At 58.9% G+C, this 23897-nt stretch overlaps 1 protein-coding gene across 3 annotated transcripts; it reads right to left on the bottom strand.

Moving 5' to 3' along the window:
- Window positions 1–6: 6 nt before the first annotated feature.
- On the bottom strand, window positions 7–23488 carry ANKS1A (ankyrin repeat and sterile alpha motif domain containing 1A). Of its 3 annotated transcripts, XM_045292371.1 has the most exons (13): window positions 22375–23488; window positions 21641–21747; window positions 10350–10448; window positions 9389–9541; window positions 9161–9268; window positions 7956–8120; window positions 6709–6834; window positions 6409–6480; window positions 6154–6240; window positions 5376–5513; window positions 3403–3573; window positions 3029–3127; window positions 7–2621 (listed from the first exon to the last, which is right to left on the bottom strand). In XM_045292371.1, exons 1-13 carry the CDS (start codon window positions 22409–22411, stop codon window positions 2502–2504), a joined length of 1482 nt encoding a protein of 493 aa, XP_045148306.1. In that variant the 5' UTR covers window positions 22412–23488; the 3' UTR covers window positions 7–2501. The 3 variants fall into 3 exon arrangements, with proteins under 3 accessions (XP_045148306.1, XP_045148305.1, XP_045148307.1); XM_045292370.1 differs by lacking the exon at window positions 22375–23488 and having other exon boundaries at window positions 21641–22368; XM_045292372.1 differs by lacking the exons at window positions 3029–3127; window positions 22375–23488 and having other exon boundaries at window positions 21641–22365.
- Between the last annotated feature and the right edge of the window lie 409 nt (window positions 23489–23897).

Below are 23897 nucleotides of genomic sequence, written 5' to 3'. Positions count from 1 at the left end.
GGGGGGGGGAAGATGACGGGCTGCGCAAGGGTAGTGGTTGGGGGCTCCTCACCAGTGAAGTTCAAGGCATCAAGGCCCCAGCTTAGTACCAACGAGTGAGGGTCGGGGGGTGGCCTGTGCCGTTGGGCTGGGAGCGCACGAGGCCTGGACCTGGCGGAGCACAGCCTCTGCACCCACATCAGCAGGGGCGCTCCGCCCACAACTTCTGCTGCCAAGACTGGAGATGGGCTCTGGGACCTGGAGACCCTTGCTAGCACTGCGTGAGGTCTCTCCGTACCCACGGGAGGGCTGCCCTGGCTGCGGCCTGCCCTGGGGGTATGGGCGATGCCGCCTGGACTCCACTAGCCGCAGGGAGGGAGGGCACAGCCAAAGGTAGGGAGCACAGCCGACCAGCAGGAAGGTGGTGGCAGCAGCAGAGGGCCGGACACCAGAAGGTCTGAGGCCCCATCGGGAAGACTCAAGTCAACTGTCACCTTGTCTGGCTGGCCGGGGACAAGCAATCGCGTCCCAGCCCGGCCGCTGAGCGTGCATTTAGCGCAGCTATCCAGAGAGTCAGAGTAAACCTGGCCACACAGGCCTGACGGGAGCAGCCCTTGCTGTCCTGCCCACTAATGCCCAGAGCGCAGCTGCCTTTCCCCGACTGTGCAGGTGGCGGGCGCCGCAGCAGCCAATGTGCCCAACTCCATTCTGCCACTCGACCTGCAGACTGGGGGCACCACAAGCGAGTGGACGTCTGCTGGGCCCTGGGCCTCTCCAGCTGGCTTCTGATGGAAGGTTCGGCCACAGGACCAGAGGTCGTTCAGTTTGAAGACAACAGCAACTCACCTGGCTGGCTTTGGAAGACAGGTGACAGACCGCCTTCATTTTGCCTCCTGGACCTGCCCTTTCCAGCTCACCCACAGCCACTGCCGCCACCTCCAGCCTACCGGCCGTTCCCAGGAGCCTGTCCCAAGGCCATCAGGGGCTGGGAAGACTGGCCTTTGAGTCAATCTTAGTCCCCTGGCCTCTAGCCTATGGTCCTTGGTCTAAAGACTGGCAGTTAAGACCTAGAGGGTTGAGCCAAGTGCTAAAAGTTTTTGTTTTGTTTTTTCTCCAAAAAAATGTCTTCTATTAAAAAATGGTTTCTGATGTGTCTGCTCTTGGCTCTCTGGAGGCATCTTGTCTGCTGGGGCCTAGGGGTCTGCAGCCAGGCCGGGCTCTCTGCAGAGCGGGTGGTGCAGGCCCGGGCTGCGTCTTCGAGGCTGCAGGAGCCTGTGGGGTGGCTATGATTCCGCAGCATGTGGCTCCACGCTGGTTCAGCTTGGCAGAAGCAAACACAACGGGGGAGGAAAGGGTTAACAAACGGGGCTGCACCAGGTGGTGGAGGAGGCCCTACAAGGAGACAGGAAGCAGAAGAGAAGCCCGCACAGCCTCCCGCATGCCCTGGGTGGGCCGGCTCAGGACGTCTTGGAAGGCAGGCACTCGGTGGACCAGGCAGACTGAGGGGCCCCTGCGTTCTCCACTTGGGTGTCAACTCTAGCTTGCTGGCTGTCCTACTGGGCTCTCGCATGCACTGCGTCCTACTTGAATCGTTTCTTTCTTGTCTCCTGGCAACTAGGCTGCCATGCCCATGCGGGAGAGCCGAGGGCTGCTTCAGACTCAACTCCGAGATCCTGGCCCAAGCCCGACAGCAGACTGCATGGCCTCTCCTCGCAGAGGTGCCGGGAGGCCAAGGGAGGTGACAGGGGAGGGACTGCAAGAAGGCCGCCTACATCTGAGCCTGCACCGTGGGTGAGCGCCATGGAGGTGTGCAGGGCAGCGGAGGCCCTCAGTCCAGGGCCCTGTCCTAGAGCAGCTCCACGCTGAGGGGGATGAGGGGCGCAGGCTGCAGGCTTCCTCCTCAGGGAGCCAGGCTCCAAGCCTTGTGACTCACTGCTGGCAACATGAGGGAGGCACAGCGTGCCACCCTTCCCCGGAACGGAAGCCCATTAGGGACGAGCAGTCTGGGGTGGTGCAGCCTGGGGTGCTTCAGAGGCTCAGAGCCCCCTTCTTTGGAGTCAGGTAGGCGCCCAAGGGTCTGGCACGAATCTTGGACCCACATAGAAAGCAGTCTGGCCCTGGGGCCTCCCAGGGCCCTGACCATGCCAGGGGCCAGCACCTTGGAGCAGAGGGGCGGGGGCGGGGCTGCAGTTGGTTGGCTGTGGCAGGCACAGGGCACAGGGGGTCTGGCACTGGGCGATCACAGTGGTTGGTTGTGTCAGGAAGGTGAGTGGTGTTTGGCGGCCGCTGGGCTGGTGCAGAAACACCCCACCCCCTTCACAGTGCCCACCTCCAAGGCAGCGCATCCCCAGACTGTCCTCAGCGCGAGGCGGCGGCAGACTCACAGTGCGCGGTGGTGTTAGGGACGCGAGCTGGCTGTTAGGGCACAGTGTCGGGGCGTGGCCCGCAGCAGCAGGAGAGTGGCGCACGGCAGAAAGCCCGATGGCAAAGGCACAGTGAGACTAGTGGAGACAGGGTGGGGGCTAGAAGATAGTGGTCTCATACTTGGTGCTGAGGCTCCGCTTAGAGTCTGGTTTGGGGTCCACCACCCAGGAGACACTGGCATGAGACGGGGCATCTTGATCCATATCAGGCGGATCCAGCTGCCAAACAAGGAGAAAGGGCAGAGTCAGGGCTCCGCACAGGGCCAGGAGACCAGCAGGGCCCAGCGTGCCCACTGCCCAGGGGCCCTCAGTCTCACAGCAGAGTCCACCCACCAGGTGGAAGGGCCCCACCGGGGACAAGGCCTTCTCCCGAGGAGTTCTTGAAACCCGTCCATGGGGCTGCGGGGATGGCAGCCTCCATGCTGCTCAGGAACCCCTGCGGGGCCACAGCAGCACCCCCGGACCGCCGACGAGAGGACACACGGCAGACACAAAGAGGACTGACGCACAGACAGGGTGCGCAGGAAGAAGACAGATGCACAGAGGCCAGAGAGGGTGAGGCCACTCAGCCACAGAGCTCACAGTCAGTGGGGGACTGACACACAGACAGCAAGAGGCGTAGAGACCTTGACTCCAGAACTAACAGACGGCAGCGGGAGGTAGGCAGGACGATGGGTGGTGCAGGTGTGACAGTAACAACAGCGACTGTCAGGGGGCAGCGGCACCTGGGGTGCAGAGCAAAGCAGACACAGACATGGGGATGGCGTTACGAGGAGGGCCACGCTCCGGCAGCACCATGGTGGCCTAGCCCTGGGCTGAGCGCAGAGGGAGGGCAGGGCTGCTCCGCACCGCCGACAGTAGCCACTCCTGGGGGCCAGCTGTCTGCCGGTGTGAGCAGACCCTCCGGTGCCCAGCTCCCTGCCCTGGCCTTCAGAGCCCAGACCCGGGGTGGGGTGGGGTGGGGTGGGGTGGGCTGGGGGCGCGGGGGCGCTGCACGTACTGCGGACTTCCGCATGCCGACCCGAGGCTTGGGCACGGGTTTGGAGGACTTCGTCTCGATCATCTCGGCTGCAGACGCCCCCACGGGCCTGGACTTCTGGGCCTGCAGGGCCAGCTGATAGGCCACCTCAAACGCCTGCCCCAGCGTCAGGATGATCTCGTACGTCAGATTCTGCGGACACAGCACAGCTCTAGCGGGTGGGCTGGGGGGTGGGGTATGCTCCGACGTGCGCCTCTAACCCTGTCTCATGGCCGCACCCGCACCCGGGACTGAGAGCACAGTGGATTCTGCTGGAACCATGGTTTTAAAAGCAGAGCAGGGCCCACGGCTGACGTCTCCTCACGCCTGGGCTAACACTGGGTGATGGCGACAATGGCTCTGCTGGGGCCCAGGGGACAGACGGCACCCGCCACGAGCCACACCCACCCACCCACTGGGAGAGCTTTGGCTGGATTTCAGAGCCCTCCCCATCACTTCCTGGGGGCAAACAAGCTGTAGCCCTTCCCTCGGCTTCTCCGGCTCTGTACCCCCACGCCCCTTTCTCTCCTCCCACTTCCTGCCAGTCTGAGTATCTCCTCTGTTTGTGCTCTCTGCGCAGTGCGCGTCCCCTCCCGCACCCCAACCCGGTGGAGTGGTCCCTCTCTCAGGGACAAGGTGGTGGACTTCAGGCCTGTCACCTCCAGGGAGAGTGCCATGTGTACTGCCATATTTCTGAACTTTCTAACCATTTAACATGAAGAAAGCGGTGCTTTAAAAACATTAGGTACCTACGTCTTGTAACTGTGTACACAGCCTGGGAATTCTAGACCCTCATGCGCGCGGCTCCATTTAATTTTCAAAGCAACCCAGGAATGAATTAGAAACCCACTACTCTTCAGCCACGTCTGAACGCCAGTGACCCTACAGGGAGAGCAGAACTGCTCCATCAGCCTTCGGAGACTGGAGGTCTTTGCAGAGGCAGACAGCCTCATCTTTCTCGTAGGTAGCAACGAGTGGGTTTGGACCACGGCCTTTCAGTTGGCAGCCCAGTATTCTAGGCTCTCTTTTACGGTTGAGGGGTCCCGGGATGCATGAGGCCCCAGGGGTGTGGAGAGGCCCAGAGTTGTCTGTGCCCTGGGAGCCACTGAGTCTCAGGAAAGAGCTATTCCCTCTGAGGGCAGCAGGGACCTGGACAAAACTCCCGCGGTGAAGGGCAGCCTCTAGGCCACCACTGGGCCTTGTCTCGGCAGAGGCGGTCCCACCCCTGGGAACCTGCTTGGCCCATGGCATCCAGAACTTAACTTGAGCAAAACCCCCGGGAGAAAGCCTACTGCCAAGAAAGTCTGCTTCTTGGGCCTTTTAGGAGACTGCTGGGGGGGCTGGTGGCGCAGTGGTGGCTGCTAGTAAGGTCGGTGATTTAAACCCACCAGCCCCCCCACAGGAGGAGGCGGCTTTCTGCTCCTGTCAAGACTTACAAGCTCGGAAAACCCACAGGGGCCGTTCTCGCCTGCCCACAGGGTTGTGAGCCTCAGAATGGACTCTTGTGTCTTTCTTAGGCCAAGAGGAAGACTCTCGAGGAGATGGATTGATAACAGTGTGCTCAAACTTCACACCTGTGAGGACGGTGCAGGGCCCAGCTGTGTTTGCTACCAGTCCGAGCCAACTTGACAGCACCCACCCACCATCACCCGGATTTCAGAGCTGGGGTGGCAGGGGGGCGGAGGCGTGGGACGGGCGTGTCCTGACCTAGACAGAGCTGGATGAGAAGCTGGGGAAAGATGCTCAGTGTTCAGAACCCCTCCCCCGGTGCCTTAGCCCCCTCACTATGTGCAGGGGAATGAGACCAGGTGGTCGGTCCTAAGGTCTCACCACTAAATGGCAGCCCAGAGCCAGGCACCTTTACATGGAGCCCACCCCGTGTGTGGCCAGCCCACCCACCCGTGAACCCCCAGGGCCTACAGCCTCCCTGCTGCGGCGAGAAGGGGCCCACCCACCACATCCACGGTGCTGAAGACGTGGCAGTAGTGGTGGCTGGTCTGCAGGTCCTTGGTAATGTAGGCAAAGGTACAGAGGTCCTCTGGGTCCTGGGCTGCACAGGAAATGTTCCGGATCTCATGCTCCGCAATGACGTTCTGAGGGGAAAAGTGGCCCCGGGACTGACTCTGGCTCCCCAGTCCGCCTCTGACACCATGCCTCAGCCTGGCACTCTCCCTTCTCGGTCCCAGCCCAGAGCGAGGAGCGCCCCCCGCCACTGCCTTCCCACTGTGTGTGCTCTCGGGCATGGGCTGGGGCAGGGTGCAACTTCACTTGATTTAAGTTTGGAGTCCACGCCTTTGACCGGGTCAGCTGAGGGCATGACAAGAGCATCTACCCATCAGGCTCTGCAGGCCCTGCCACCTTCCAGCAGCTTTGTGTGGAAGGTGGGGGCTGTGAGGAGGGGCAACAGCAGCAGTTTGAGGAAGGAGTCCTGCTCAGGGAGGGGACTGTGCCCTCACAGGCCTGTGGGTGGGTGGGCGCTCAGCAGGTCCCCACTGTGGGGAAAGAGCAGCTACTGGGGGCTAGGGCAGGCCGGGCCCAGGGATATGGGCAGCGGGGCTGGGTCAGAGACGAGTCCTGGCTAGGTGGTGGGAGTGGGGGATATGTGTGTGTGTCAGTGGGAGGGAAGACACCACAGGAATGCAGAAAGGGCATCAGGGTTACTTGCCCCCAGCCCCCCAGGTTCTGATGGGAAGAAGGGTGCCACTCCCCCAACAGTCCTTGTGAGAGCCCTACCTTGTTAGAGGCGTCGATGAACTTGACCCCTTTGTAGGTGATGGACAGGATAATGGTGGGGATCTTCTTCATGTGCTCGGTGGATTTCTGCAAAAATGGGGCCCTGTGAGCACCCCTTCTCAGGGTGAAGCCCACCCTGATCCCATAGCTTCACCACCTCCCACCCCACGCAGAGGGCTGCGGGCGCCCGGTGTTCTCACAAGCTGTCTCTGTCCTCCGGCCCTGCACCCCGCCCCCCCATCACAGATCACCTACCCGCATCTTGGCGCAGGCGTCTTGCGTGGACTCCGTCCCTCGCAGATCTTTGATCAGCATGGAGCCCAGATACTGCGGGTGACAGACCGCGACCACCTGTGGGCTTCCCTCCTGGGAGCAGCCTTTTCCCCTGGCCTGACTGGCAGGGCCCGGTCTCCTCTGGTCCCCACCCTCCCCAAGAGCTGCCAGGGGCGTGTGACGAGAGCGGCCCCCAAGCCTGGGTTGGTGTGTGGAGGCCTGTGGCCAGTGGGCTGCGGGGAGCCGGCCAGGCGGGCTGGGCCGGGAGGCAGGGCTACTCACATTGGCTTCATAGCCGCAGGACTCGAAGATGAGCTTCTCAGGCTGGTGCTGCCAGCTCTGCACGGGGGCGTAGGGGGCAGCCAGGCTCGGGGGGCGGAGGGTCAGCTTGGCCTCATGGTGCTCCTCCTGTGGAGCACAGCCATGCGTCAGAGCCTGGTGGTCCTCTGCAGAGGGCTTTCTGGCGGTGCAGTGCGGTGCAGAGTGGGGTGGGGTGGGGTGCCGTGGGGTGGTGGAGGCAGCGCCACCGAGGAGTTCAAGGGCTGGGTTGGGTGGGAGGGCAGGGAGGCAGACACGCAGTTTAAAGGCAATAGTGTTGCTCTTGACACCAAGCAAAGGGCAGCAATGGCTGAGTGGAGGGGTGGGGACCAGCCCCCAGATGAGGGCTCTGTCCAGCGGGTTCAGGGGGAAAGCGGGGTCTGAGAGGAGTCTTACAGAAGGTGAGAAATGAGCCTATCTGGAATGAGGAAGGAGCAGTGTAAGCAGGGCGGGGAGGGCTGTGAGCACAGGCCAGGCTGCCGCTCAAAGAACTGCGGTGGGACCTCCTGGGTAGGCCTGGGACCCGACCTGTCAGTCAGCATCAGTGACGTGCCCACATCCAGGGCCAGGGCGTCCTCTGGCCATACTGAGGGCAGGGCCAGCGGCCTCAGCTAGGACTCTAGCTGCCTTTCCAGCACTGGGCCGAAACGCTCCATTAGAGCAGCTAAGCCACCAGAGAGCGAGCTCTGCAAATCTTTGGGGGCAGAAGGGAGGGGTGTGAAGGGAGAGGAAGGCTGCAGCTAAGCTCCCTGGAGGCGTGGGGTCACCTAACAGGACCAGAAGGGGGACCTGGTCAAAGCTTGGCGCCTGGGAGGCCTGCAGCACTCCTGGTGAGCAGCGACCTTAGGCGGCTCAGGAAACCTTGGGGCCCAGCTGAGGCTGCTGAGCCGGGGGCTGGCCAGCCTTCTGGAACGTGGAGTCGCTCCAGCTGTGCCCATCGCTGGGCTGCAAAAATGGACAGAAGAACGGAAGCTGGCCTGGGTAGGCGGAGCAGAGGCTGTGGAGCTGGGGCACTGGCTGGAAGGGAGTCGGTTGGGGCAGAACCAGGTAAGACAGAAGGGTCGGCGGCCAGGAGAGGACGGGGGATGGAGAAAACTGGGGTGAGAGAACTCTGTGAGGACTGGGCAGACAAACAAGGGGCCTGAGGGCCGGAGAGGTCAGTGTGTGAAAGCTGGCAAGTCTGGGCCCTGGGCTGGGCGGCAGGGACCCACCTGGATCCTGAAGCGCTCTGCACGCGAGTGCGCCGCCGGGTCATGGAGGCTGTCGTGCCGCCTCCTGCCCGTGTCCCCAAGAGGTAGCAGCAGGTCTGCGGACCGCGCAGTGCAGGAATCATTCTGGCTCAGCGGGGAGGATGTCTGGGAGAGGAGGTCCTGACACTGTGAGGGGAGAGAGCCAGGTGGCCCTTGGAGCCCACTGGCCCAGTCCCAGGCAGCAGGATTGGGGAGATGCGCCCTGCTGGTCCCAACCCAGACCACTAGTCTTCCAGGAGCCCAGAGCCGACACCCTGTCCTGCCAGGGCGGCCACCACGAGCACCACAGTCAGCGCCTGCCTTGGACCACAGCGTCACAATCCATGTGCCAGATCTGATGCTTTGGACAAACCCTAAGCTTTCTTGAGCCCCCTCAGTTTTCACAAGTGAGTGTCAGCCTGGCACTTAGCCCCCAGGACAAGGGTACACTTCAGCTCTCTCCTGTCTGGGGGACAAACCTCCACCCTGTTCAGAGGCCGGTGGAGAAGTGACCAGTGCCCGTCGGGGAGAGCACTCCCCGGAACCGGAACCGCCTGCTCTCTACATGGACCTGTTTCTGCAGTGACCTGGTTCACACAACCAATCACTCAAGGTTTTCACACTGCAGAATCTCTTATCCTCCTCACCTGCCCCCAGAGCTGGGAGGGCTCAGAGTGTCCAAATGCTTAAGTGCTCAGCTGCTTACTGAAAGGTTGGCGGTTCAAACCCACCGGGCAGCTCTCTGAAGGAAGCACTCACCATCTGCTTCCATAACCAGTCGGGCAGCTCTGCTCTGCCTTCAGACTCGGAGGCGGGCCCTCGACAAGAACAGCCCACGCTGGGCATTCCAGGCTGCCGGCCCTCCTGGGCTCCTGCAGTGAGCAGGTGCAGGGCTGAGCCCCACCCCCCAATAGCACCCAGCTGCTTAGGCCTGTGCTGCTGGTACTTTTATTTTCCTACGCCTTCTAAGGTTTTCTTTTCCACTTCAATTTATACTGGCGTTTCTCCTATAGACCATCTCCTGTTCCTGGGACGAGATGGAAGCCAGAGAACTCATAAATGGCCAGCCCCAAACTCGCCCCTCCTGGGTGGCTTGTGAAGCCCTGCTGTGGGGCCCGGGTGGGCTCACTTTCTCCCGCTGCCTCTCAAGAGGGCTCGTAACTCCTGCCAGGAGGAAACAGACTCACTCTCAGCTGGGAAAACCGCGGCGGCTTCTGAGGGGGCTCCTCGTAGGGCCTCTCTGCAAGGGAGGCGATGATGCGCTTGCGATGGCCGAGCAGGTGGACCTTCAGGACCTGGGTGTGCACAGGGCAGGGCGGGGAGCGGTGGTCAGCAGCTGGCCGGGCCCCAGGTCTGCCTCAGCCACCAGGCTATCAACCCAAAGGCCCCGGCAGGGTCTGCAGGGCTGCACTCACGTTGACAAGCTCCAGCTCCCAGAGGTTCTTCACAGTGTCCACTGAGCTGTAGCCGCTGGACAGGAAGGAGTGCACGTAGTCCTGCAGCCCCAGGGAGTCCAACCAGGATGGCAGAGACGGGGGACTGCTCCCGTCAGAGCCCAGCGCCTTCACCTGGGCCAGGAGGGAGACACACTCAGCAACCACTGGCCCGCCCCGCAGAGAGAGGCTGGAGGAGTGGGGTCCCAGCCATGAGGGGTCTGTAGGACCGCCCAGCCCTGCCTTTGAGTGCTCTGGCGGCCAGAGCCCCACAGCCCTCAAGGGCGAGGCAGGGGGAGTGGCCCGCCCTGAGCCCCGATGAGACCAAGGATGTGGGTTGGGAGGAGGGAGGAACATGATGTGTGACTGAGAAGCGGGTGTGGAAAGACACAGAGACCCAGATTCAGTGCCGGCACAGGGGGAGGGGCACTCGGGCACAGCCCCCAGCCCCGGACTCTCAGGAAGGATGGGGCCATGAGGCCTCCAGGGCTGCCTGTCTGTCAGGATGAAGCTTGGGCTATGGGCCCAATGCCCGGAGAGCGGTCAGGGGGAGCCTCATGTCCTCAATGTCAGCGACCCTCTAGCTCAGGGCTCCTCACACTTTTTAAACAGGAGGCCAGTTCACTGTCCCTCAGACCCGTTGGAGGGCTGGAGTACAGTTTAAATAAAAAAAAACTTTGAAAAATTTCCTATGCACATTGCACATATCTTATTTTGAAGTAAAAAAACAAATGAGGCAAAAACACCCGGGGGGCCGGATAAATGTCCTTGGCGGGCTGCAGTTTGAGGACCCCTGCTCTAAAGAGCTTCACGCTTAGCATGGGGAGAAAGATGACTTCATGCTGGCCCTGCTGGACACCCCCTCAATGGTCTATATGTCCGTAAGCATGGTCACTCCGTGAGGAAGAGGGCCCTGGGTCTGGCTAAAGCGCAGTCATCGTACCTTGGGCAGGGACCGTGCAGCCTGGAGCAGTTTCCGCCGGTGCTGTGGGTCACTGATGCCGATCTCCCGCAGGTCCTGCTCTTCCATCACATTCGACCCCTGAGAACACAGAGGAGGACACTGGGACCGCTCCAGAGTGGACAGCTGGTGGCCGGTTGTGTGGCCCTGAGCCACGTTTTTCCCTCCCCCACAGACACCAAGAGGGCTGCACAGTGGCCAGGGGCTCCCCAGAGTCTTGTCAGCAGGTGGCCACGGTGAGGAGGCGACCTCCCACTGAGTGGCTCTCACTGTGCACTCACATGACGAGGGCAGTTCGTGGACCTCACATCACATTCCATCAACCCCAGGGTGAGGAAACTGAGGCATACAGGGCTCGGCAATGTGCCTGAGCCACACTCCTCGTGCCAGAGGCAGGGTCTGAAGACAGGCTCTCTGGTCCACACTCTAGCCCCGGAATGGCATTGTTATTATCCACTGTGAACATGAAAACCCACTGCTGCCGAGAAGAACTGGCCCTGTGGGTTTCGGGGACTGTGAATCTTTCCAGGCGTGGAAAGTCCCCTCTTTCTCTGAGGAGACTCTGGGGGATTGGAACCTCTGCGCTTCTGGTTGGGAGCCAGGTGCTTTAATTGCTGCCCCATCAGGACCCTTTTCGTAACTGCCACCAAACAGGTATTTCCAGATTCCCTTTTAAAACACACAGTCTGGCTGATAATGAAAAACAAAAGAACCGAGTGTCAAAGGTAGACAGCGAACGTCGGTCTCAGCTGCCCCACTTCAGTCACAGAACCTGGCTACCACTCCAGACACAATACTCACACTTCCCCCAGAACCTGTCACCACTCTGTCCTGCATGTCTCCATGTACGTGTAATTCAGAACAGCCCTCCTCACGGGGCAGCTCTGCCACGCCCTGCAGCGTCACTGGGAGCTGGCAGTGCCGCGATGGCAGTGGGTTGGGTCAAGCTCTCTCCAGAAGGAGCTCTGCTGGCGCGGTGGGTCACAAATTGGGCTACACGAAGAGTTATGGTCTTGGAAGCCCCAAGGGGCAGTTGGATTCTGTCCTACGAGTGGGGGGCACGTGGTGGCCGAGAGGCGGTGGGTTTACTGTGTCTAGGAGACGGCGCCCCATCAGTATCTGTAGACCAACTGCCCTTCTCTAAGCTGCATCTTCCCTGGGACACGGCTGTATCTGGACCTCAGGAGTTCCCTGCCATCGCACGCTGGGCTGCGTGAGCTGCTTTGCACGTGCGTCTTTTCTTGGTGACCCAGAAGAGAAAGGTCGTGTCCGAGGCTACGTGCGTTGAGGTTTAGGACAGAAAGACAGTCTTGCTGCCATCAGTGGGGAGTGAGCTGGATTCTGCACACTGCCGGCAGGAAAGGCACGTACGTCATGGCAGCTGTGAGGTGCACGTTTCTTAGGGCACAGTCGCACTTATTGGTGGAATGGAGGATTTTTCTGATCTCATCAAACATTTATACAGCACTAGCTCCTCCTACACTGTATGCCTTCATAGCTTCACATAGAAGCCAATCCACACAGTAATCGGGGCTGTTGTCATCCTCACCTGACAGCCCAGGAGCGGAGGCCCGGAAAGCTTATGTGTCCTCTCCAAAGCCATCCGGACGGTGAGCACGGACCCTGATTCCACCCGGCCGTGCTGCCGGCAGGGCAGGGAACCCTGGAGCTCTTTTCTAGGGATTCTCCACTTACCCTCTGTAGGTTTTCTATGGGCTTTCTGAGTTTTTTTTAAAGTTTTTATAATAAAGCCATAACCCATCAGGAATTTTATTCTGATGCCAGGTTTAAGAGCAAGGATCCAAGTTTACCTTGTTTTCCAGGTAGCAAGGTAGTCATTCCTTGACTGGCCTGTCCTTCCCCTCTCATCGAAAATGCTGCCCCTGGTGTCGCCTAAATTCCTGTATGTTTCCTGGCTTTTCCACTCATCGTGGTGGTGGCTGCTGCCCCAGAGGGCTCCTGCTGAGGCTCTGTGTGGAGACCCTCGTGAAGGGGTGGTGAAGTCAGACGCAGCGCCTGTCTACTGAGGTTGCAGACCACACCCTTTATGCAGTGGAGGGTCCAGGAAACCCAGGTACCGTGTGTCACTCTGACCTAGTGCTGCCACACAGAACTCCCACAAGGCCTCAGGGTCAAAGTCTGGAGTCTGCCGACGAGGAAAGGCACGGAGTGGGGTCTCCACCCAGGCTTTCTACCTGATGAGGAAGGCCCTTAGGGGAGGATGTGAAATGAACCAAATGGTGCACCTCTTCATGCACGCCAAAACATTTACTCATCCGCCTGCATGCACTGTCACGGACACACCGATGCTGGCCCCAAGGCTCACTGAGGACATCAGGTCCATGTGGAGAGGGAGGCCTTCACTGAGCAGGCTCCGGCCTTCTGGATCGAGGGCTGCACACAACTCTGAGAGAAAGAGGCAAACGGGAACCAAACCAAAGGGCCTGATGGACGGCAGAGGGAACTGCTGGCAGCGGGCTCTCCCGCTTCCTCCCTCTGCGGGACTGGTTGGCGTGATGACCACAAGCCCTCAGAGGACAGAAACCCCTCTGGAAGTGGTCAGACATTCTTTATCCAGGGAAAAAAGGGGCCCCTGCCTTTAGAAAGTTTTACGAGACTTCCTCCATCCCCTGCTTTTGTACTAACATTTATGGAGAGCTTGCTACATGCCCAGCTCGGTGCCAAGTCCTTAGTAAGTTGATCATTAGGTAAGGTGACCAGACGTCCCGATTTTTAACAATTTTTCCCGTGTCCCGCAGCATTTTAAAAAAGTCCCGATTTTTGGAAAGAATGCACGACAAGCTAGGGTATACGGTTTTCGGCTACCATGTGGCTATTTCGCCAGGATGTGAGTTTTATCAGTGGTGTCCCGCTCTACCAATGTTAAAGCCTGGTCACATTATCATTAGGGGATTCACGAAGTAAAACCATTCACTAGGTCTGCAAGAGAGCAACCTGGAGGGGCAGGGAGGGCTGGCTGGGGCAGCTTACTGGGCTGCCCAGTAAGGAATCCCCTGGGCATGGGGGATTCCTGCTATTGGGCCGGGCCGGGAAACGGCAAGCCCATCTTGCTGTCGGCGATCAACAACCTCCTTTACAAGGCGGACACTGCTCGGGCCTTACTCTGTCCTTGGGCTGCAACATTTTGTGGGAAAGTCCTATTCCCTTTTAATCCCAGGTTGAAGCCCCGTATTCTTCAGTCTACATGCAGTGATATCTAAGCCTGGGCCTGCCCGCCCCCACTCCCACCCCCTCCCAACACCACAGCAAACGGTGAGTGTCCCCAGAAACTAGCTCTGGGACAAGAAGTGAGCGACACAGATGGTGACGTCATCCTGGAAGATCCGAGACCCCGTCCCTTCTCTCCCCCCAGCAGGGCCGAGGGGAGCTGCCCGCCAAGCTAGGGAGGTGGCGGCCTGGGCTGAATGCCTCTTGGCTGTGCGCTGCGTGGAGGCTGTGACCTGTCAGCGCAGAGAGAAGCGCCATGCTCACAACGACTGTGCTTGAGCTCCTTGCAGCCACTGTGCCCATCTCTTTGAGAGTCTGCCTTTCTTCACTGACCCTCGACTTTTCCAAGCATGGTGTCCTTCTCCAGGGACTGGTCCCTCCTGGTGACAGGCCCAAAGTATATACCTCTGGACCTTGCCACTGGCCACAAGCCAGTGACCTCTCCAGCAGCAGACTTTCAATCAAGCCAAGGGCAATATGCTCAGATGCAAGAGCGGCTCCTGGGCAGAGCAGCACCAACTGGGAGCTCTCGAAGGAGACCTCAGTTCTTCCTTCCTTTCCATATTCAGATGTCAGACGTAAGGAAGTAAGCTGAAACCTCCCCTCCTGGGAAAGGCTCACAATGGGGTCCTTCTCCAGGCAGCCCTCTCTCCTCTCTAGATGGAGGAGGTGCTGAAGCGGGCGAAGGGCGTGTGAGGGGCTCACCCTGGATACACCAGAAAATACTGGAGGGTGCTTTCTCCAAGACGAGGAAGGGAGGGCACGGGGAGGCGGGCGCATGTGAGGCTGGCCAGTGGCACCACGCCCAGTGCGGCTCCCACGAGGGGGGCTGCAGCTCAAGCTGAGTAACAATAAACAGTTCAGCCAGCACAGGCCCACAGGCTCCGTCCCTTCACCACTACCAGCACCTGGAATCTCCCTCCCTAAGGCGTCCCTGGGCACTGCTGGTCCAGTGTGGTATTTCCTCTGTGCGTTCACCAGCCGCTCCCCGGAGAAGGACGAGGCAGCCTGCTTCCATAGAGACCAGCCGCCTGGCAAACCCACAGGGGCAGCGCTCGGCCCCCAAGGCCTCAGAATCGAGTACCTGGCCCTGGGCTTGGTTTGGCTTACTTAGGGGCCTCTCCGAGTGCGGTTGAAGGCTTCCCCCTGCTCACCTTTCTGTCCTGCCCCACACCCCCCAGCCCCCCATGAAAAACTTTGGTTTTGGGTTTTCTCCTGAGTAGAAAAGTTATACAAGTTCATTATAGAAATACTTGTGAGCTACCACGTGGGGGTGGGGGCGCAGTGCTACCATTCTGGTGTATTTCACATTTTTCTTCAACCGGCAACCGCAGGATCATTTTAATCTACTTTTTCCTGAGCTTTAGCTGTTTTTAAACATTAAGCAAAAGTGGAACTACAGTACGCATATACTGTGTTTAACGGCTTTTTCACAGAACCACCCACTGCAAACGTCTCCCCTGCCATTTCGCTGTCTTCATGCACAGTGGCGGTGGCTGCACACCCCGCTGCACGGGGGCCCCATCGTCGAATTCCCGGCTGGGCATTTAGGCGTCCTCCACTCTTCACTAGACAACCCAGCAGGCAATTCTGTGCAGCCCCAGGACATGCTACTTGGCCATCTGGGAGGCAGGTCCCTGATCTAAGTCAAAAGCCAGGCCCTCTCCTGAGGCTGGGGTTGCGACAACCATGTCTGCATCCTGCCAGGTCCTAACCATAGTCCCAGCCTCCCAGCGCTAAGAGCCGGCTGAGAGAGCTAGGGGGCCTCCGACAGAGGGAAGAGGCACCAAGGAGGAGGGGGTGGAGGGGTGGGGGGAGTGAGAAAAGTCTGCGGTAGCCGCAGCGCCCTTGTCCAGGGCTTCAGGGCTTTCTGAATGCCAACTACTATGCAAGGGACCTGTGGTGAAAAGTAAGAACTAGGTTCAAAGGCAGCTTTGCTGCTACGGGCTCTGTAAGCAGAGGCAGGCCGTAGGCAAGTCAGAGCCTTGAGAAGTAGGTATCAAAGCAGGCAGCTCCCCATATCAAAGTAGCTCCCCACAGGGTTCGAATGCATTTCAGTGCCGGGCACCAACTCTTCGGGGATGAACCTGGGGCCCAGTGACTGTGTGATGCGGTTTGGCCAAGATGACTACTGCCCACCTGTGGGCTCAGGCACAGAACTTTGGCCTCAGCTGAGCTCCTTTTCTTGACTTTCGGCTGGCCTGTTAAAATGCCACCCCCGCCCCTCAGCAACATGCCTTGCTGCTACCCACCCGCTCGCTCCCCAGGCAGGACCCTTGTCCTCACCGGAAGAGGGTTGACTGAAGGTGAGCAGAGAATGTGACTAGTTCAAGAGATGGCAATTAAAGGTAAAACTGTCACCTGGTCCCGGTCCTGAGGCCTGCACAGTGACTTCTGGAGATGGGCCCTCTCCACCCAGTCAAGTTCTGGGAGAAGGGCTTTCCTGGAGGGATGAGACCACGCAGGGGCATGGGCACTCTGGCTGGACGCCGCACCCCTCAGGTTCTCCCCACTGTCTCTGGACTAGGTAGAGCACGCAACTTGCCGTCTCTCTGCTGCCCACCCTATCAGCATCTTTCTTTCTGAGGTCAAGGCCCCTGTTCGCCCCAAATTTGCATTGTAGGGTTGCTAGGTCCAAGTCAGTCTGAAGTCAAAGAACTTGGCCCCAAGACCCCTTTAAGGAAACCCAAACTCTCCCTCCTCCCCTCCCCAAACTCCACTGCCCCCGAGTGGATTCTGTCTCACAGGGGGACTCTATTAGGGAACAGACAGTTTCCTTGTTCTCCAAGGGGTTTGAACCTCTGGCCTTGTGGTTAATGGTTGAACGTTTACTCAACCAGGAGCCACCAGGGCAGAGGGCAAGGCCAACACCTTTCATTTGCTGCTGCTCATCACCCCCTCACAGCTGTCCGTGAGTTTTAGAAGAACAACATTTAACCTAACATTCACACAGGGCATGGCCAGCTTCAACCTCTGATGTTAGGGTGTCACTGTGTGACTGTGTTCCTTCCCCGTCAGGCTTCGGGCCCAGGTAGGTCAGGTGAAATGCCCATGCCGCAAATGACAGGCAGGACGGCAGAGTAACTTCCAGTGTCATACTGAGAGACCGCTGGGCTGAGGACAGCTCTCCTTACGCCTGGTCCAGCTCTCTTTGCACTACGTGAACCTCGAGAGCTCCCTGTCCGGTGTGTCATGCGCTGTGGACGCAGCACGCTGTACTCTGCCCCAGAGCTTCACTAGAGGGCTTACTTGGGTCTGATTCATGACCAGCTCCTTGCTCAGCTGCTTTGGAAATCAGCCTCCACCACACTGTGGGTGGGCAGAATGGCACCTGGGAACCAATGCACTGTCCAGTCCGACCTGGTGACTGTTAGGAAGCGGCCTTTGGGGATGCATTGAGCACGAGGCCCAAATGCAGCGCCTTTCTGAGAGAAAGAGGCAGATGCGGGGATTAAGTTGAGCGGTCAGAGCAGGACCTGAGCCCCAGTGGACCTGGCTCTCCATCAGCATCTATGCCTCACACGAGCACCCTGGGCACAACCTTCATACCCGTGTCCTGAACCTAGTCTGCGGAGCCCAGGAATCCCCGAACTCCAGGAGACCTTGGGTGCGGCTTTACCAGGGAGACCTGCCCTGCTCTGCCCTCTAGGCTTCCCTTTCCTCCCAGAAACAGGAGGGGGTGTTGTCTACATGAACCCACAGACAGGAGCTACCAGAAAGCCACTGCCGCTGGTTCACACCCGGCAGCAATCGTAGCAGGATCTTTTGGCCAAGCCGATTCCATCTTAAACGGCAGTTAGTCAGGTTTGCAGACCTGAAAACAGACATCTGAAACACTTTCTCACAGACATACGTGAACTCACAGCTGCTTTGGAAATCAGCTTGAAATCAGAAAGAGGCCTTATGTATGGAAAGAATGAGAGCTTTCTGAAGATGTAAGAGTAAAATATAGGTGTACTATTGTTGGAAAAAACCCCAAAACTTTGCCAATTTCCTCTAAACGAAAGGGGAGTAGAGATGCCAGAGCAGCACCCGAGGCAAAGAGAGCCGAGCTCCGGGGTAATCCCAGCTGTGCCTGCACTTGGACAGGGGCCCAGAGTGAGCCTGACCCTTCTTACCTGCAGGTCAGGTGGCTGCCAGGCTGCCCTCGGCCAGGCTCCCAGAGATCAAGGGAAGACCCAGCAGAGATGGGGAAGCAGCTGTGCCAGGTCAACTCCTGAGATCCCTGAGGAGTCCTGGGTCGCATTTCACAAACCCTGCTAGTCCAGGAGCGAGGCCCCGCACTTGTCCCAGAGTACACCGTTCACATCCTTAGCTCTCCCAATCCTCCAATCCCCCGGCTGAGGCCCTGCTTCTCCATGCTGGGCCACGGAAAACCCTACCCAGCCACCAGCTCGTAAAGGCTACTCGGAGACCGATGCGCTGTGGCTGTGGGGAGGATTCAAGGCAGGTGTCTCGGGGTGGACGATGGCAAAGGGAGAGATGCCAGGGGAGGAGGGGATGGGGTGGCACGGGAAACCAGGGCAGGTCAACAAGGGCAGACCCCCTTCTCACGCGCAGCCAGCCCAGGGGGCTGAAGAGCTGGGAGCAATCCTGGAGGACAAGAACACGAGGAACCTCTGGGAAAGTTCACAGAAGCCAGTCGAGAAGAGCCTCTGGGCTCCAGCTTGCTCCTCCTCACCCGTCACCTTCCTCAACTTGAGGGAACAAGCTGCCACCGTCCCAGGGACAGACAGGGAAGCAGTGGGAGACTAACTGCCCATGGCAGAAGCTGAGAGAGAAATACATTGACAGGGAGGAGCAAGAGGCCTTCCCTCTCTGCCCACCAACAAGCACCTGGCCTGCTGCCTCAGTCCGTTTCTGACCCAGCCTGACCCTGCCTCCACGGCCAGAATCATCTCCGGGTTCGAGTCTCCGTACCCCCGCCACGGCTGCCCAAACATGCCCAGCTCACACCTCCCCCTAAGTGTACAGACAGGCTCCTCGACTCAAGGTTCAGCTCCTGAAAAGGCACACACCCGAAGAACACCACCCTCCCTGGCCAAAACACAAGCTTCGAGACCCTGGGCGGCCCCATAGCCTGGCCCAGCCCATCTCTACTTACGCCAGACTTCCCTCACCACCTGCCGCTCTCTCCCCTCCTTTCCTCTCCAGGGAGTGTAAGGGTGGACAGATCTGGGGGAGAGGCTTGGCCTGGCCACTTCCTGGCTGTCTGCACTTGGGCAAGTGTCCCCACCCTCTGGCCCTGGCTGCCTGTCTGCTTCTGAAGAGTCAGGACTTCAGGCTGTGCGAGGCTCACTGCCGGGCTAGCTCCTAGCTTTCCTCCCCGCTGCGCTTCCACTGCACTTAGGAGTCTACCACCACACTTAACACCTAGCGAATCTATTGTTTTTAATTTGCATTTTCCCAGCCGGACCATAAGCCTCCCTAACACACCTTTGCCTTTGTGATTTCAGAGACTGTTCATTGTAGAAAATCTGTGAGACGCCAGAAAGGAAACCCTCAGAGACAGCCAGTGAAGACGCTGGGCCTGCTCCCGTGCAGCGACTGCATACAGGCTTGCTCTCTGGAAAACGCAGACCAAGTTTCATCTCTTGCTCATTCACCCAGCACAGCAGGTGGCCGTTTCTAACTTCAGACCTCTTTTGAACACACTTGCTTGTTTGTCTCAGTGTCTGAGTAACACCCCTGCAGCAGGATTCCGAGCACTTATTCAAGTAATAAGTGAGGGAGGTCTACATCAGCCTGCTTGGAGCTTGAAATCAGCCTTGTGCGCAGATTAAGAACATCCTCCAGAACGGAACACGCCACGTGGAAACGGCTTTTGACTCAATATAAAGAGAATGCTCTAGATCAGCCCAAACGACGCAAACAATGAATGGGCCACTGCTGTCTGAGGAGGTTCCTGGTCACTGAAGACAGTAGAGATCACCTATGAGGGATCCAAGCAGAGAGAGGGCGGGGCTACATGATTTTCACACCCCCTCTACCCTGAGGGGGCTCTGTGACTCTGTGACCCTGTCCTTCTCGCCCAATAAGCTCTGAGCACCTGGTCACAGGGGAATTCCACAGCAGCGCCTCCTCTAAACACCCCTAACTTTCTCAGCACACACGGAGCCTGGCTTCTTGGGAGCTACTTGCACATCTCACAGAAGAGTCTCCAGGGTGTTCCAGAACCCAGGGAAATGTTCACGGTGCACTGAAACATTCCCACAGAGCCCCGCGATGGCAGACAGGGTGAGCATACGTAAATATGCAACGAGAGGCCTTTCAGTAGCAAAATCTCCCTACTGCCCGTGTGTGTCTTTTCTTCTTCACTTTAGTCTTTTCCGTAGTTTCTAAACCTAATTAGCCCTAGAGTCCATCTGGCAATTTACCTGCAATTACCCAGGGTGCTCCACATGGTGACTCGCGCACTCTGGGCATGTGAAGTAACATGGCCAATGAAGCGGTTTTTCTCCACTCCTTCTTGTACAGACTGCCTACAGGACGGCCAGAGCGGAGCCATGTGAGTATTGTGGCTACCTCACCACCAGAGGACACGGGGAACTGGAGGGACGCCCCCGAAGGCCGCCCTGCCAGCTTCCCTAGATGAGGATTCTCCCAAAAGCGCAAGACCCCCACAGAAAACCTCCGTCTTCCCAGTTCATTGTTCCCAGGGCCAGACTTCCCCAGGCGCTGGTCTGGTTACAGGCATACAGGGTGGGGCGGGGGAGCAGTTTTCAGGAAGCTCACTCTTCCCCAAATTAGCAAGCAGTGGGGGTGAAGAGTCAAGGTTGACTAAGTAAGCTTCCCCAAAGCTCAGCCTTGAGAATATGGAGGCACTGAGGCGGGGGTGGGGGGGAGGGGGGAGAGCAGTCTGTGAGCTGTGAGCCCCTCACTTGCCGGACTGATGGCCAGTCTAGGGGATGCATGCAGAGGAAAGCCCCCCTAAATCCTCGTAGCCAAGGGCTAACCCTTCTTGCCCACTGGCTGAACCCCCACCTCTATCCTAGGCTGTCACCCATCCCCACAGAATGTGTTGAGTCGGGTGAGACCATGAGAACCCTAAATATATTTAGTTTGATTTTTAAAGGAAACACAAAATTGATCATTTGAAACCGGGCTCTCCAGGGAAGGGGCACCCAACTCTGGTTCTGGGAAGACAAGAGAGAGCAGCGAGCTCCAAGGCCAGGGTACAAGCTGGGTCCCCGCCCCGCAAGAAGCCAAGGAATAGAGGAGCGGCCCCGAGAAAGACCCCTTGTGTTTGGAACCAGAGGGTACGGAATGACACCTCCAAAGGGCTGCCAATGCTCCAGACCAACTCAGCTTCTGAGCTGGAGCTGCTCAGTGGCCACCCTGCCACCTCAGGCGCAGAGCCTGTCTGCAGGAGGCGAGGCTCCCAACTTTAGTCAAACTCACTTCACAACAAAACCATGGGCTCCCAAGTTCATTTAGCCTACTGTCCCCTTTACAGAAAAAAAAAACTACTCAGCGTTCCTCCCTCCCCCGGCAATTAAAAACCTTTGTGCCACATAGCCCATAACTGAGGATAAAGTATAGGTATCTGATATTGTAGCCCCTCTGGATCATTCCAGTGCCCATCCTGGGGAGGGAAGGGGGGCATTTTACCCATTTTAGGGAACACTGATCCAAACGAAGAGACGTTCTGGTACCCAGTGGACACGGGACATGGAGTCCCCCCAGGGAGCCTGCAGTCCTGCCCACCACACGCCCGGTGTCTGGCTGGGAAGAGCTGGCCGGGTGCCTCACGGCACAATGCACGGTCTGGGGCCGCACGGGCAATCAGGGAGGTACAGGCCTGCCCCAGCCTCTCAGGGTGGGACTTGTGAAGAGCTGGGGCAGGACTGGAAGGGAAGAGCTTGCCAAGAAGGAGCACGGCACGGAACCGATTCCTGGTCTTCTAAGTCACTTCCATTAGCTATTCCCTGGGATGCAGGTCTACGTACTGCTTCCACCTCCAGCCGGGGCCTCTGGGGCTGTTGGGGAGGCAGGTTTCTCCTGCGCAGCACCCAGCCTGGAGGAGGACAGGGGCCTGCACTTACCAGGAAGTGGACATCGTCAAAGCCATTCAGAAGCAGCTTGCTCTCATGCTGCTGCAGCCCGATCGACTCCAGCCACTCCCCGACACTCTGCTCCAGCGTGCGAGAACCTGACGAGACAGGAGTCGGCAGACGCTTGAAAAGGGAAAACCCATTAAGGCGGTAGCAGCGGCACTCAGAGGAAGACAGATGGCACTGCCACATCATAGTCATTACCATAACGCAGCCAAATTATGTACAACAGACCAGAGCAGCGGACACGCACGCAGCTCCTCTTCTGTGGGCAGGCCAAGGACAGGGCTGCCTGGCGCTGCCGCCCCACTTACACCCCTGGGCTGAGCTGCTCCCGGGCAGCGGCGCTGGTGCATGCACGGTCTCTGCCCACAGGTCAGGGGGATGCCAATCCCCAACAGTCTCCGGTCAGTTCCTTGTCAATGTTCAGGTCTCTCTGGAAGTCTGTCCCCACAGGCACTAGGGGGCTGGGGGACGCTCCCACGTGCCCTCGAGCCCCGCTGCTGCTCTCATCCATGCTCTGGTGCCCCAGGGCTGCTGCGGGCGAGGGGAGTTCTGCGACCTTGCAGCACAAACGGGTCAGGAGAGAGCACACGTCTTCATGCAGTGGACACAGGCACACAGCGAGGGCTCCGGGAGGGAAGCAGCGGCGGCTGTTCACGGGGACTCAGCACATGCAAGGCAAGCAGCACAGGACATGGCGGGGGGACAAGGGAGACTTTTACTTGTTTTTCCCCAGCAGTCCCGGAATAAGCACACCATGGCCACAGCCCTTCGTGCTCACAGGCTCAGGGCAAACAGGAGACGAGCGGCTCACGGGCCGGGGCTCTGAGACCAGGCTCAGGTGTGGCTCTGCTGTGGCGGCAACATCGCATTCCGACTAGCTGCATGGCCAGCAGGGGCCAGGAGCCCAGTCCACGGCTAGACCCTGGCAGGGGGCGAGGAGGGGGTCTCGTGGGCCAGCGCACTGTCTAGAAGCCTGCCTTCCCCGGCCGGGCTCTTCTTCAGGGGCTGGGCATTCATTCTCCTCTTCTGACAGACAGTGGCTGTTCCCAGGACTTGCCGGCCGGCTCAGGGGAAAGTGGGCAAGGCAGATTCAATTTTTGGCTGAAGACGACAAAAACCCAACCAGATAAAAAGGAAAAGGAAGCGGTGGCAACAAAGTCTGTTCACGTCCGGCGCTGTCCTCTCCGGCACTGTCCTGCAGGGTCTGCAGATCTCCGCTGGTCTCCTCTGAGGACGAGCGAGGAGGACAAAGATTTGCCGGCTCTTCGGTGGAGGCAGGGGATTTGCGCGGTACAGGGAGGAAAAAAGTTCAGCCCTTCCGGAAAGACACTGGCTGCTGGGAGCTGAATGCCTCCCCCCCAGCCAGCTGCTCGGCTGCTCCCCGAGTCTGCTTCTCAGAGGCACAGATAAGAGGAGAAACAAGGGAGGAGGTCTCCAACTCCAAAGGCATCACTGCCACTGAACTCTAGACACGACCAAAGTCATTTTGTCGTTCCTGGGCACTTTGGGCCCTGTGGGGCAGGACAATGCCAACTTGCTGGGTGATGTCGGAGTCTTGGCTCCAGCTCCTTCTCTGTCCTTTGCAGACTGATGATGGTCAGGGTCCGGGACACCTCCGGTCACACTGCAGCGGCTCTCCGAGGTGCCAAGGATGGCTGAGGCTTGAGTGGCGGCTCTGCAGGCGGAAGGCTCTTGTGTGCCCAAGTCAAGTGTCCCCAGCTGCTGATTCATTCCGGCTGGGCAGCTGTCGTCCTGTCTGCTGCCCGTGGTGGTGTGCTCTCTCAGATCCACAGCAGAATGCTTTGTCTAACGGGTCCTGGGCTCCACGCCGGCTGCTGCTGGCTCCACAGTCCTTGCTCACTCTCATAATGCCGGACCCTCCCCTTCCCCCTCCTCCCTTCTGCACTCGGGAAAATGCATCAGGGATCAGACATCAGAGCAGAAGCTGCTGCTGCTGCTGCTGCTGCTGCTGCTGCTGCTGCTGCTGCTGGCGGCGCCGCCGCCACCACCACAAAGGGGGAATCACAGCAGCACTAGCATCCGAGCAAAATGACAGATTTCCCAAGGTTCGATGGTGGCTAGAACAAGTGCATATGGAAGACAGAGATGGGCGAACTTTACCTAGAGCTCAAGGGGATGGAAAAAGCTCCGAGGTGAATTAGCAAGAACAGAGAGGGGTCATCCCTCCAGCTCTGGCCACCAGGCTCTCGACAGCCAGGAAAGGGGACAGAGGCATAACCCT

Source organism: Echinops telfairi, unplaced genomic scaffold (genome assembly GCF_000313985.2).
Source record: "Echinops telfairi isolate 266 unplaced genomic scaffold, ASM31398v2 ScPeMD7_655;HRSCAF=1070, whole genome shotgun sequence".
Classification (NCBI taxonomy): domain Eukaryota; kingdom Metazoa; phylum Chordata; class Mammalia; order Afrosoricida; family Tenrecidae; genus Echinops; species Echinops telfairi.
The sequence above is the reverse complement of the archived record's forward strand: the minus strand, read 5'-3'. Positions and strand labels throughout refer to the sequence as shown.

What these genes read in the sequence shown, in the direction of transcription:
- ANKS1A (XM_045292370.1), bottom strand. Translation starts at nt 21,856, where the DNA reads ATGGTAATGACTATGATGTGGCAGTGCCATCTGTCTTCCTCTGAGTGC. An exon ending in GGGAGCTGGAGCTTGTCAAC is followed by an intron (nt 9,269 to 9,388) that starts GTGAGTGCAGCC and finishes GTGCACACCCAG; the next exon opens with GTCCTGAAGGTCCACCTGCT. An exon ending in TCGGCATGCGGAAGTCCGCA is followed by an intron (nt 3,128 to 3,402) that starts GTACGTGCAGCG and finishes TCTGCACCCCAG; the next exon opens with GTGCCGCTGCCCCCTGACAG.